At 37.0% G+C, this 15006-nt stretch overlaps 2 protein-coding genes across 6 annotated transcripts in view; both read left to right on the forward strand.

Moving 5' to 3' along the window:
- The first annotated feature begins 99 nt into the window (after positions 1 to 99).
- On the forward strand, positions 100 to 9018 carry LOC144443273 (uncharacterized). Its single transcript, XM_078132712.1, has 3 exons — positions 100 to 253; positions 1924 to 2039; positions 3233 to 9018. The coding sequence occupies exons 1-3, from the start codon at positions 217 to 219 to the stop codon at positions 3770 to 3772; spliced, it is 693 nt and encodes a 230-aa protein (XP_077988838.1). The 5' UTR covers positions 100 to 216; the 3' UTR covers positions 3773 to 9018.
- A 4181-nt stretch (positions 9019 to 13199) lies between these two features.
- The window catches only part of LOC144443875 (pregnancy zone protein-like), a 40538-nt gene continuing 38731 nt past the window's right edge, over positions 13200 to 15006 (forward strand). For all 5 annotated transcript variants that reach the window (XM_078133462.1, XM_078133467.1, XM_078133463.1 and 2 more), the window contains exon 1: positions 13200 to 13348. In XM_078133462.1, coding sequence (XP_077989588.1) covers positions 13290 to 13348 — 59 coding nt within the window. In that variant the 5' untranslated portion in view covers positions 13200 to 13289. The remainder of the gene's footprint in view (positions 13349 to 15006) is intronic.

Consider the following 15006-nt stretch of genomic DNA (forward strand, 5'->3'; position numbering starts at 1 on the left):
GTATAATTCACGATATTTTTATGGAGCACCTGTATAATTTTCTCTTTATGGACACAGTCCATCACCCCTATTTTAGAATCACCCCTTCTAAAGTAGCCATGTTGAAACCACGAAAAAGTGTAAACGGAACAAGACATCTTACTACAACCGAAGACCGATAGCGGCAAGCTAGGCACACTGTTTGTTTTCCCGGTCTGACGTGCTTGATTATACTTGATGCCAAGAGAGAGGCGTCTCCCCAAGAGATTTAGATGTAAGTCAGGTTATTTTTGTGAGGAAAGAACTTCTTCTGTGACCCCATTCTTCATATTAAAGTTTAGTTGACAGTGATATCTGAGGACAAGATACAGACATGACAGCAACAAAGATGAGCATGTTCTTTTTATTTTTGTCGCCCTCAGACAAACTCGGTGAAATACAGGTATTGCCCTTACATCTGTAATTCACCCACATGCTAAGAGTGTGGAACTCGAGTGGACGAGGAATGAGGAACATTTTGTTAATAGTACTTACAAACTCAAAACAAATTGGTATTATTTTCCAACTACAAAACCAAACGCTCCAATTTAACGTTTCGTAATTAAATTGTGAAAGATGTTAGCAAAAAGTAGTACTGCTAATGTGACTGTTTTGATCTTTGTCATTAAAATGTCGTTTCAAAATTCTCATCTATAAAACACAATATGTTGTAGCATTATTTTGCATGTAACATGTAATTGTGCATATCCCCATAGCAAGTAGAATTCATCACATCACCTATCAATTCACATCACGTCAGTGACACATCACATCACATTACATTACTATCAGTTCACATCACATCAGTGACACATCGCATTACAATGCTAACAGTTCACATCACATCAGTGACACATCACATTACATGTACATTGCACCAAATCACATCATCCCACACCCCATCACATCACCTCTCAACACATTACATCACTTCTCGGCACCTCTCATCACCTCACATCATCTCTCATCATATCACCTCTCATCATATCACATCACATCATATCACATCACCTCTCATATCACATCACATCTCATCACATCACCTCTCATCATATCACATCGCATCACATCACTTCTCATAACATCACATTACTTCTCATCACCTCTCAATGTCTCATCACTTCTCATCACATCACATCACATCTCATCACATCACATCACATCACATCACAGCACATCACATCACCTCTCATATCACATCACATCTCATCACATCACTTCTCATAACATCACATTACTTCTCATCACCTCAATGTCTCATCACTTCTCATCACTTCTCATCACATCACATTTCAACACAACACATCACATCACTTCTCATCACATTGCATCACATCACATCACTTCTCATCACATCACATCACATCACATCACATCACTTCACATCACATCACATCACATCACATCACATCACATCACATGTCATCTCATCAAATCACATCACCTCTCATCACCTCTCACCACTTCTTATCCCATCACCTCTCATCACACCACATCACATCACCTCTCATCTCATCACTTCTCATCATATAACATCATGATCAAAGTTTTTCAAAATTATCTCGAAAAGAATATTTCAGAAGAATAATAATGAGTTCAAATGATGATTTCATTACTTGTAAAGTTGTAACATCACTTAACTCTAGTAACAGAAAGGAGAAAATCAGTTAAAAGTGGCATACATGTAGATATAAAACATTATACCATGACTAAATTGTTAGCAGAACCCTGTTAAAGTGTCTTGTAAAGCATTTAAGATGTACACTTACTTTGGTGTTATAAGGAGAAACATAAAAGACCACCACCTAGATAGGGATAGGTTGTGCTGATGCACTGAAATTAGTCCATTGATAAAGTATTCATGAATCATCCTGATGAGTCATAATATGCTAATTATCTCCACAGCATCAGATGATAGTGATCAAGAAGGTAGCAGTAGTGTAGAGAAGAAAAACACTTCTGGCAACCAACCATCAAGTCCATCAAAGAAGAAGAAGAAAGGGCACACAAAACAGATAAAGGTAAACATGTCATGTTAGAACATATTTTGTTAATGTGAAATACACCTTGAATATTACTCTCTAAATTGTTATTGTTACTTAGTTCCAGAAAACTCCAACTCATTTTCACTTACAATCTAGAAAAAAAAACAGGAGTCACCGAACAAATTTTTTAAATAGAGGCCAAACTGTTATCAAAATGAAACCATTTTAGAATCCCATATGGTCACCAAATACTGTGTTAACTCTATGGGAAAGCAAAATCCAATATGGCCACCAAATACATGTACTGTCTTAACTCTATGGGAAACTAAAAGATTGTTTATTTCCTTGAAAACAAGATGGTGTACCAACATTTCTTTTATTGTTTCAAAAGGACCAGAAGCAATCCCATATGGCAAAGTTTAGAAAGATTATTAGAACTTTGATCATCAGTGAAATTTGTCTCCGAGGTGTACTCTACCGTACAGTGGTAATATGAATCGGTGAAATTTGTCTCCGAGGTGTACTCTACCGTACAGTGGTAATATGAATGAGTGAAATTTGTCTCTGAGGTGTACTCTACCGTACAGTGGTAATATGAATCAGGAATGGGTATTTTGGATTGTTTGGTATTTAATGAACTTGAAAAAAATACAATGAGGAGCAGCATAGACCATGTCTGTGGTTATGATTTAATAAATGAAATGTTAAAGCTGCACTAGTTGTAACTGAAGTGTTATCCTTTCGATCAGACAACCAACAATTAATTCACTGAAAATTGTTACAATACCAATAATTAGACATTGTACATGCTAATTTGTCAATTGTATCCATAAGTATACTATTATGGTATGAGGTGATGAAATCATCGTCGCATTGGGGGCACTACGGTGTATACCCAAAAATCAATTTTATTAGATATCATACTACATGTATGTGTACAGCTGCACAAATACATTTACCCACCTTTGATACAATATTGTTTAGGGTGTACAGTATTATATCATTATATCTGAGAAAATGGTTTCTGAAAATATTCCAGTTGCAGCCAGTGCAGCTTGTAAACCTAATGTTTAGTCACATTGATATGAAATCAATGGAAAACTCTGGGTCATTCTCATAGACATTTCAAAAAGATAAATAAGACAGTGTGTACCAAATACAAGTGGTTATTTCTATAATTATGCTTTTACTTATAGCTTCACATCCTATCGATGTCATTTTTGTAATAGGTTCACGGAGCAAACGCTGCACCAGAACGCATCCGATCTTCTTCAGTCAAGTCTGAGAAACAAATAACCAAGAAGAAAGTTTTGCGTGAGAATCCAGCGGATTCCAACACTGCCTTGAACGCCACCATCATGATGAATCCAACCACTACAGTCAACAACTACCCACCCAATAACTACGGAAACCTGAACTCCTACAACCAGCAACAAACACAGCCTCCAATGACAATGGTCAATCATTCAGGTTACCATGGTAACATGCCATTGCAACCTGTCATTCTTAATCCCAATGATCCATCAGCACCAGCAATTTATCCCTGTGGGATATGCCATAGGGAAGTTCATGACAATGACGATGCCATATTGTGTGAAAGCAGTTGTAATTTTTGGTTCCACAGAATCTGTACAGGAATGACAGAAGCCGCATATACGTTACTGACAGCTGAACAGTCAGCTGAGTGGGTTTGTGACAAGTGCATTGCAAAGAAGAAAACCCCTATGGTTAGGATTAAAAAGCTGCAAATACCAGAGATTATGACATAGCTGTGACCGCTCATATCTGCCCTCTTGCTGATTTCTTATAATTGCCTTTGGTGTACAGTACACTAGGTCTGTATTATTTTTAGCAGTATGGCTGTAAATATTAGTTTGAGATATCTTGCTGAAGATTATGTATCAAAATTCAAGGGACTGCATTAATGGGATGTTATTTGCTGGTCAATACTCAGGAAATATAAATATTTCTGCTCACTGGTTCTTTCAGGTTTGCTAGACTCGATAATAAGGATTATTGCTTAGTAGCATTTAGTGAAATTTCATCATGTATACACAATATGCCAAATTTGGAAATAGGAAGCCTAGTTTTTTTGTCATTTATGAGATTTCAGAACTACTTAGTGCTGAATGTGAATATAAGGTACTATCCATAACGCCATGCCAAACAGTGAATTCTCATGATTTTTTAAAAAGAGCAGTGGATATCCCCCTTCATGTTTTGAAAGCAATGAAGGACACCATGTGTATTGCAAACACTGAAATAGCTCTTTTTATAATACTAATAATCAAATATAAAATACTGTGAATAGAATACAATTGGTAATACCACATAGGGATATATTTCAAAATCTATAGTGCAGGGAAAATATTATGGCAAATATCCACCATAAATTGCACATTTTTACTCAATCTGATTAAAATCTGATGTGGTGAAAGCAGCTAGATGTCTTTATTTACCTCTGTTTCCATCGTTATGTCTCATTTGTTTGTTTTGGCTGATTGCCTTCTTCCTACATCTGACCCTGTGTAATAGAAAATCTCATTTGAATCTCGCGCTTTTGAGTAGCCAATTAGGATGAGTGTTTCATTGGCAGCTGCGCACACTGGAGAAATTGAAAAAAAAACACAAAAAAACTACACATGGAGGATTGTGTTGACAATATGACCCATCAGTGGCAGTGCCGTCTCTCCAAATGATTTTGAAAGAAGTGTGGTGATTGGTTAAAGAAATCTTTCAAGATCCTTGAGATTCAAACAAGATTTTCTATTACACAGGGTCAGATAGGGAAGGCAGCGATCACCCAGAACAAAACAAATGTCACAAAACAATGGAAGTAGAGGTAAATAAAGACACCTAGCCACTTTCACCACATCAGATTTTAATCACTGTACTTACATAACATGTTGCATGGGAAAGAGACAGGGATAATGATATTATTCAGTGTAGTAGTTTGGTATGCAAGAAGTTTAACTCATGCCCAAAAATATTGCATTGAATTGAAAGATTGGATCAAATCAAATCAGATCAAATCTAATCTAATCATTTTTGTATTTCAATCAAATGGTACTCAATCTTGCCATGTTTTCAATACAGGGATAGAGTAAAATAAACAGATACTAATATTTTAACTATGCACATTTTTTGACACAAGTAAGTTTTGTACTTATATGACCCTCCTACCTATCGTTACCATGTCAACAGAATACAAGGATATGTAGGGATTTCTTTTTAATATAAACTTTTTTTAAAAAAGTAATGTCCTTTTATATGTAAACTTTTTCGTACCACAGTTAGTTTTATAATCCTAGTCTAGAATAATAGTGAGATGTGCTAAAAAAAGTTACAGAGCACATTTTGGCAGGAAAGTGGTAGGGATACGACACATAGAACCAGAGATTGCAGAAAATATTCACTCAGAGTAGCAAGTTTCCAATCATAGTGTGACCATACAAACTAGTAATAGTTTATTCCATAAATTATTTTTGACATTTTTGTTTGTCAGTGTTGACATCTAACTTTTGAAAACCCAGGAGTGCCTCAATTTTAATTTTAATTTTAAAGAGATTTGGTGTATATTCAAGAGCAGTGGGTATTTTTCTCAGTGGTGTTTTGATAGTTTTGCCAATGAAATCTTTCTCTATTTTCTATGTAGTTCACTTAACCATGTTATAATATTCTTTGTTATCGATAATTTCCTAAAATGTCCAATATTTGGATCTGAGTACATGCACCACACACTATATATTGAACGGTTTATAAAGGCTACTTTATTGATTTCATCTGGAGAGGATGCGCTGATGACAGATGATATTTTAACAAGACTAACATTTTGTTCATATTTTGTTTCAAATACTACGTTGTTCTATATTTACTTGAGGACATTAATTTCATATTTTGGTATAACTATAAGCTGTGAAAGTGAAATCCAAGTTTTGGTAGTCTCGCCAGAATTTAATCCCTACAGGGTTGGCCAGGATAGTGTGGCATTTCCTCTGTAGATTTAGACAAATTTAATGTCAAATTTTATTTCTGATTTAATGCTCTAGGGTTAACACCAGAGACATAATGGGTTGCATGTTTTCTATAATTAGCAATAATCACTTGGGCAAGTGTGGTTTCTTGGTTCATGTGGACCTAACATTTATCAACTTAGACACAAAATGCCACACTTTTCTTGTCAACACTGTACTATTCATAGTGTAGAAGCTATCCAATGGATTTTTAATCTGAATATCCCTTACCACATCTAGTCAAATGAACATCATCAGCTTAAAATCTGGCTAAATCTTCTACTGGGAAAATGTGAACAGTACATGTCAGTAGTAATCTATCACACACTGACAGGCAGCTGTGATTGGTTACTTGTTGCTCATTAATATTTGATAAGTATGACTGTGTTTGAGAAAAAATGTTCTATGTCATGCAAACAATGTTTACTCCAAACATATTCCAGTAGTATTTAAATACTGCTGTAAAAAATGGAATCTTGCTCTGATTATGCCCATTTCAGTATACATGGGAAGGAATCTTCAGATTCTAAAACCAACAGATAGCTTGTTGACTATGCTATTCATGCCAACTAGTATATCAGCTTATCTTTTACTAACAAATTATTGCATTGTAACTGTGGGATTGTTATTTATTTTATTATTTTTCTAAATACATTTTTGGTGTTATTTGTAGTATAGATTATGGGTAATGCAATTACAGGTATTGGTAAGTTCTATTAACATTTTCAACAGCAGCATATTTCATTATGTGTTTGCTGCTGTAGTTTTATTTCCAAACTGTTCAGAACAGTAGTTGAAATTGAAGGAAAATTCATTTTATCTTAAGCAGAAGGTTTGTTATTTTTGTAAATATTTGCTATGTTGAAAAAGTGTTTGGATTGTAAGTACTGTTTAATGATACTTATTGTAAAAATACTGATAGATAGATAGTTTGATAGATGGAAATGTAGTGTAAGAGCGCCCCCAAGGAATCGGGACAGATTTCGTAATAATGTATTAACCAAATTGCGGCCATTAACAGCCATTTTATCTTTCACTTTTTAACAATATTAAAGGGGAATGAAAGTGTACATTACACAGTCATATTAGCCTAGATTTCGACTAACATCCCTTCAACAGACACTTGTGCTTATGCTTTCAATATTAGCATCAGCCAGAAAACATTTGCAACTTCTAACTTGGTTTTAAATCTACTGTGATCACATGATCTGGATATTAATGAATCTGTATAAGTAGACAGGGCAGGGTCAGCCAATCACAGAAGGATAGTTTTTATGATGGATTTGACATATCTAGTAAGATAAGTTGAACCGTCGCTGTATGAAATCGTACGGTAAGTTTGAATACAAGAGTTAGCCGTAGTAATTGTCTGTAGAGGGGATATTCATCAAAATTGCTAGCATAAAGCCGAAAGATCAAGGCTACAGTCATACATATATTGAGGATGTCTTAAAACCCAGAAAAAATGTTGTGCATGTAGAAGTCATTGATCAAACATCAGAATTTCTCAGAAGAGCTGGACATTTTCCAACATGAATATTGAAAATAGGTACCATAGTATTAATAAACCGCATGTCTTGTACCAGATTTAAACACCAAATTTTACAATTCACTGGTAGTAAAATAGTATGGCTGTGTGTCAGTTTAATGAATTTTATAACAAGTCAAGGTAATTTTGTCCAAGGTGAAGCTGAATTAGGAATTCAGAACAAAGTATTGAAAATAAGAGACATAGTTTGGATCATAGAACAAAATGAACATGTACACAAACATTGTTAACTGAATAATAACAGTGAGAAAGTGTTGACTTTGAACAGGGTTATTCAAACATACAGTCGAGTGATAAAGTATGATAAATCATTTCCTGAGAAATTCTGATGTAACAGTTGTGTGGGAATATGGAACTTGCAATCCAAAGTGAGCATGCTCAGATGGTAAGGATCATGGGATTATTTGTTATCACAACCCCTAGTCTGGAACAATGATAAAATACCCTTCCTGCAAGGATGGGAGTAACCATAGACCATGTAGGGTCTATGGAGTAACCAAGTCTAGATTATATGTAGTTATACTGTACAAAGAGTCTGAGAAGATTATTATTTATTCAGATGCACCATCACATTTCCCATAACACATCATTCAAGATGGCGGATTTGCATGTTCCCTATTGCTTGGGGTTTCAAGATTAGAGGAATGTAATGTTTAGGAGGTTAGATTTTACCTGTTTCTATAAAAAGTAATAGTTTGGAGTTAGGTTTGAAGTGCTGTGACAATGCAAACACAAACCATATCATAGTGTTACTGTCTACCCTTATGTTAAAATATTTTAGCCTACAGCATAATTATCCCCAATTTGAATTTAAAAAGGGAAACATAGTACATGTTTACATTTTTTAGCCTGATCGCCTCCTCTACGATCAGGCTAAAAAATGTAAACATGTACTACGAAGGTCAATTCAAGCTAAATAACGATGGTAAGATAGCAATGCACGATTAGCCGACATCTACATCGGATTTTAATCAGATTGCCCTTACAGGTACTTGGGCTTTCCTGAAGTTAAATTGTGTTAATTTCAGATGCTGATGATTTGGATACTTCTAATATCTAAATAGCACATATCAAAACTGATGTAATTAGTAAGAAAGATTCAGCAATTTGAAGTTTATAAACAAAACTAAAATGACCATGAAATTCTCTGTTTACTTTTAATACAGCTGGTTCAGACAAGATATATATTATTTGTGCCTTGCTTTTATAACTGCCAATGTTATCACCCATTCACAATTCAAACCAGTAGGTGGGCAATGTCTTCTAGAAAGACTTTTTTTTTTTTCATTTTTACAAATGTGAAGTTTTGAGGGCTGGACTCTTGACTCATGGTTTGTGATGTTACATACCTGTTCTACCAATAGTTATGTTTTATTTCACTTGAAATAATGTTTTCAACAAATGATCTTTTTTTGTAAAATTCAATGCTTGTGCAGAAAAATAAAGTCATTTTCGTAATCAGTGAGTCTTGTAGAGTTGTAACTATTTTGTGTTCATCATGGTTCTATGGAACGGTCCGTAGTTTTGAACTGTTTCTGTTGTATACACAACATTGACAGTGTTGATGTACTGTTATTCAGTGTGATCATAGTACCACATGATTACATATGTACCAGAGATTACTTGCATTGGTGTGTGCACATACTGGTATTTGCACCGCACTGATGACATGCTTGCTGTCCCCTGTGATCAGACTAGGTGTCTGGGTTGTTGGAATCAGGTCACAGGTGACAGTGAGCATGTAATTAGTCCCCGCCGGATGAAGTCCGGGACGGGGACTTATGGATTGGGTTCCGTCTGTCCGTGTGTCCGTCCGTCCGTCCATCCGCAGCCGTTTCTTGGAGATGCCTGGACCAATTTTTTTCAAACTTGGTACAGGGGCAACATACAATGGCATACATATGCACGTGAATTTGTTTCATGATACAATCCAATATGGCCGCCTAGCAGCCATTTTGTTTGCAAATTTTCCCTGTCTAAAGCCATAACTCAGACATGCTTGAACAGATCTCATTCAAAGTTGGTATTAGGACAGTGTTCTATGGCATACATGTGCATATCCATTTCCATTGTGATACGATCCAATATGGCTGCCTGGCAGCCATTTTGTTTGTGATTTATACATGTGCATATCCATTTTCATCGTGATATGATCCCCCATACCCGACCAATCCTTTATTGTTGTAGGCATGTTCCATGTCCAACAAGCAGACACAACATATCTAAGTCTGTTTGATTTATGTTCACAAGTGTTGTTGCTTGATCAGAGTAGTGATAATTCCTTAAAACCCAATCATAGCGGGGAGTATGTCATTCTCAAAGACTTGTTGATTCATGGATTAATTTTTGTGGTGAAACAAAACTTACTTTTTGTGTGATATTGACTGTGGTGATATAAAACTTTTTTGTTTTCTGTGGCTAGTTTTCTCTCTTTAGTGATTGTGGGGGGGGGGGGATTAATTTTTGTGGTGAAACAAAACTTACTTTTTGTGTGATAATGACTGGTGATATAAAACCTTTTTGTTTTCTGTGGCTTGTTTTCTCTCTTTAGTGATGGGGGGGGGGGGTAGACTGGGATATGTCCACCTCTTGTGGGGGTCCTAGGGGTCTCCACTTAGAAGCTCTGGAGGTGTTTACTCTTTAAGCCAACTTTTTAGGCTATTCAGAGCCTTTTAGGCAATAACTTCCAAGCTTTAAAAGACAGCACCATCATGTATCTTTTCTTTTCTGGGTGTTACCATCTATCTATGAGATAGGCGGTAACAATAGATAGGCAGTAACACCCATGGACAAAAGACACATGTAAAAGACACAATTACGATGACGTAAAGGTAAATAAAAGAGCCGTAGCCTATCTCGTCTACACATCAGATTGAGACAAGGTCATGCCACTGTAAATTCAAGGATTTTTTCTTCCATCAAAATCAAAAATACAATGACCCCCCCCCCCCCTATCCAAATCTTTCGAAACAGGATGACCCCCCATCTGCCAATTTCAAAAACTGAGTGACGCCATTACCAATCCCTCCCCCCCCTCCCAGCCGGCCAAAGAAACTGACTCTATCGCTTACTACAGACAATCATTCATTTTCCCATTTTGTTTCGATGGAGACAGTTTGGAAAGGTCTGAAAGCTTCAGCCAATTTCACATGTAAAGAAAAGCATGAACGGGTCCCGGGGTACCTCCACATGTGACTATGAGCATGAGTACACTAGTAATACATGTAATTTGGCCGCAACATGTAGATATGGCCACTGGCTGTTGTGTACGTTGGCACTGAGTGTCAACAGTCAGAATTTCAATTCCCTGCACAAGGTGTTAATTGGGCAAATAGCCTGTGAGTTTGTTCTAGGATTAGCAATATACTAATTAATGCAAAGTTGGTAAACTCTGATAACTAAGTCATAACTGTAGGAAACATGCAAAAACAGTGAGAGGAAACAATAGTTATGGTGGCAATATTTAAAACTTTATTTGAAATATAAATAAAATAATATTCATAGAAATCTGGAAAATCGCGAGATCAAAATTGATTATTTGTCCTTTACCCTGTGATTGGAGCACATATTCCAAGAGCTTAAAACAAGTGTGGCAGTTGCTGGTGTGGGGGACACTATAAGTGTCCCCCACACCAGCAACTGCCACACTTGTGCCTATGCTTGGATCTGAGCTGAACTCCAAAATACTAGCTAAGCACACAACTGACACCCTCAGAACAGAGGTCAACATCTCCAAACCACCACATTATCCAATATCTTGTCACACTGTTCCCATTTATTCTTGAGACCCACTCTTCTACGCACATCATAACTAACAGTCAATTCACTGCATTTCACTGGTTATCATATTACTATACAATGTGGCAGTGGGATTTGGAACCGGTGGCAGTAGTGGAACCATGCTAAAATCACAAAATAATGCAACGTTACACAAAAACATGAGTCAAAGTAAAATGTAATAGTAATACTCCGCTAATTTCTATTTTCTAAGATAAAAGTGATCCCCAATCCCTGGCCCTCCCCTTGTGGGGGCCAATGCTTGGGAAGCTCTGAAATCTGATCCGTACCGCTAGAATGGTTAACCTTACACCATGGATGTATAACGTGTAAAAGGGGAGACCCTTGTACCTCCCACGTGCTTATTGACTTCACCTATATACCAAAAGAAATATCGAAGGTTCGTCGAAAAGGGGGGACAAAACAGCAGGCTTTCCTGTCACCACACCGTACCGGACACTGCTTAGACCTGTTCATAACAATCGTGTATTGTTACAACGCGACACGAGCGAAAACTGCCGCCGATATTTACATGCATGCCATAGCTTTTGTGTACTTGTTTCCGCGAACCAAGGAAGTTTTATTTCATATCTACTCTCAACAACAATTTTTTTTCTGTTTCGAAAAACGACGCATCCTTCCCAGCGGGGGTGGTACCAGTGACCAGCTCAGTGATATGGTTGTGTGGCCAGTGCTGGAATCCCCAGGCCCCATTTTAGACCCACTTTGAACAGAAATCAGTACCCCATTTTAGATCATTACAGGTTCTAAAATGATGAATGTTTTAACCAACATACATTTTCTTTAGGAGGCAACCGTTTGGGGCAATATAATGGCAGTTATTTGGTATAGGACAATGGACCACATTTTAGACCAAGCAAAATCGAATATAATGCAGTGGACCCGGTTTTCGACTTTTCAGCTCGAAAAAACCAAGACCCCATTTTAGACCAAATGGCTAGAAACGCACCCTAAAGGACAGCACATATAAGGGGGAGTAACCCCCCCCCCCCTCTCCGGCCTACCCACTCTTTCCCACGTAACCAGACCAGACGGTTCTTCCCTAATCATCGCTTTATCTCTGTACTGAATAATCGTAGTCACAAGTGTCTGTGACCGAAAATCAGACATATATTCTGAATTTCTCGGCGAACTTGCTGTTACCTTGGAGGAATTATACTGTCAGTATAATTCCTCCAAGGTGTTACTGAATTTGGAATTTTTAGTTGGGATCTCCGTAATGCATCCGACATATATCCATTGACGAAAATCTCTGCTCTCCACTGTCTCCCTCAGCAGTATCGTATAAACATGGATGCAGCTCAGGGAAGAAATAACCTTCTGGACCGGCCTTCGAGAAGTTCATTCGCCTGTTTTTCTTGGAGCAATATGGAGATCCCGTCACCCGTGTCGCCAGTCTAAAAACACATCCAGCGGAAGTCAAAAAAGTAATCTTCCAGATTTCCCAGAATTTTACAGTCCCTGGTACGTCGTCCCTCTAATCGCATCCGGTCACTGAATGGTGAGATGTATTGTCCGAGGTGTTGTTTACATATAATCTATGACGTCACTTGGTGTAGTCCCAAAAGTTTAAACCGTGTTACTTTTGCTGCGCGTAGTAATATTCTTCTACCAAAATATTATTATGATACTAATATTGATGTTTTCATACCTTCTAAGCTCAATAATTAATATTTGTTTACTTATCACGTAAAATGGTAACCCATCTCACTTCCATTGTTCATTTTAGAAGGACCTACCAAGAAAAGTAGTGCGCGTATGCATATATCTTCAAACATCAACAGTAGTGATGACGCCTTTGCGAAACCTTATAAATCAACAGTTGATCAGCTCGCGTTAAGTTTCACATATTGCACACCAAGCGAGAGACGTACGGAATCTTACTATCGAAAGATTTTGGTGCTTTTTCGAATAATATCAACCACGATGCGGGAGGTTGCCGTCATTGTGATGGCGCTGCTTGCAGTCCAAGTCAACTGCGAAAGGTAGGATCTAAGGAGTAAGGGGTCGAAACATCCCAAATGAGCATAATTTTTTGAGAAATGTTTCTTGTTGAACTTGTTGTCAATGTTAGTTTTTTGCATGTGTTTCTCAAAGATGCACGAAGTGTGCCTCTGACCCATCTTCATCTGTACTAAGGTTGGAGTTTTAGATGTATTGTAAAACAAATGGGTCATAAAACACTGGGTTTGGGTGGGGAGGGTCAGTATGGTTTGATGGCCGAAATGTATAAGCGTTTGTTTGATTTTTTGGAGTTGTTTTTCTGTTTTTGATCTTCTTTCGTCCTGTAGTTTAACAGGAAATTCCGGGTAAATGACTGACTGAACGAAAAAATATCAAAAACAGAAAGAAAGAACCACTGAAACCAAACAAACGCTACAGTTATTGCAGCTACAACGAAATACAACCCATCGCGTTAACTGTAGGAGTCGAGTCGCGAGCAAGTTGAAAAAACACGAGATAATCTGATAAGAACCCCACAGATCAGGGGTCGCAGAAAGATACGATCTCAGACAACGTGAGATTAGATAGAGCCCCTTTGTCAGTGATAATATGTGTGAAGATATTAGATTTGAGCAAGCACAGTGACGTAACTCGACCAGTGGGCAACCTCTCACGGTTATTGCCACCATCTTGGCAAGTTTCTATGGTAACACAATAGAATTTTGAATCCATGATGACATAGCATTACAGCCGATTCGACAAAATAAAGAATGATAATGTTTACATAGATGCTGATAGGTTAAATAGTAATTGGTTTCCAACTTTGTCTCAACATTTGTTACAACATTGACAAACATTGTTGAAGTTACACTAAAACTTAGAGATAATATCAGTAGTAAACACCAGAGTGCACACACAAATTAGTCGCCTTGTCTGGAAATACTAGTCCCATGTATTTTTATAGTAAGTAATTCTACTATAAACATGTGCATTTTTTCATAGTTATAAGTTGGACTCATTCAAACACAAAATTGATGACCGAATATCTCTGAAAAGACAGCAATACTTAGTCAATGAAAAGTAGACAACTCCTTGTGCACTATACATGTATGGAACTATAACCATGATACATGATACATGTAAAGTTGTCTATACATTCAGGCAAACCTATCAGTATCCAACTGTGATTAGATCATAAAATCTTCAAGTACTTCACTGTACACTTCCACAAGTGAAGCAAACTTGGAGACTAACTTAGAAACCAATACTAAACAATATTGTTCTTTTGTCCAATCAGCTGTAACAAGTGTCTGGCCACTCATTACGTACATGGTATGTCTTCTCTAATATATGTGGCAAAGACAAGAAGAGTTGTACTTTAAAACAAGTTGTACATGATTGATTTTGGTCATTCAAAAACCTCATCATTATTACCCTTCAACATCTCTGTCTTACCATGTAACAACAGAGAAAGTCAAGACAGTATTAGCAGTAGGGTAAAAATGATGCCAACATCAGAGGTTATCCCATCAAGGCTTGCAGGATATCCCCAAAATGGCTAAACAAGTGCCAAGTGCAGTGGTGTCACTTTACAAAATTTCAAATTTGAGCATGCTAGAGATGTTATTTCTCATCCAAACTGTTATGTAAGTTGATAGCAATAATCAATACCAGTGTACTTAGGAGGAAGAAATAAGCC

Source organism: Glandiceps talaboti, chromosome 12 (assembly GCF_964340395.1).
Source record: "Glandiceps talaboti chromosome 12, keGlaTala1.1, whole genome shotgun sequence".
NCBI lineage: Eukaryota > Metazoa > Hemichordata > Enteropneusta > Spengelidae > Glandiceps > Glandiceps talaboti.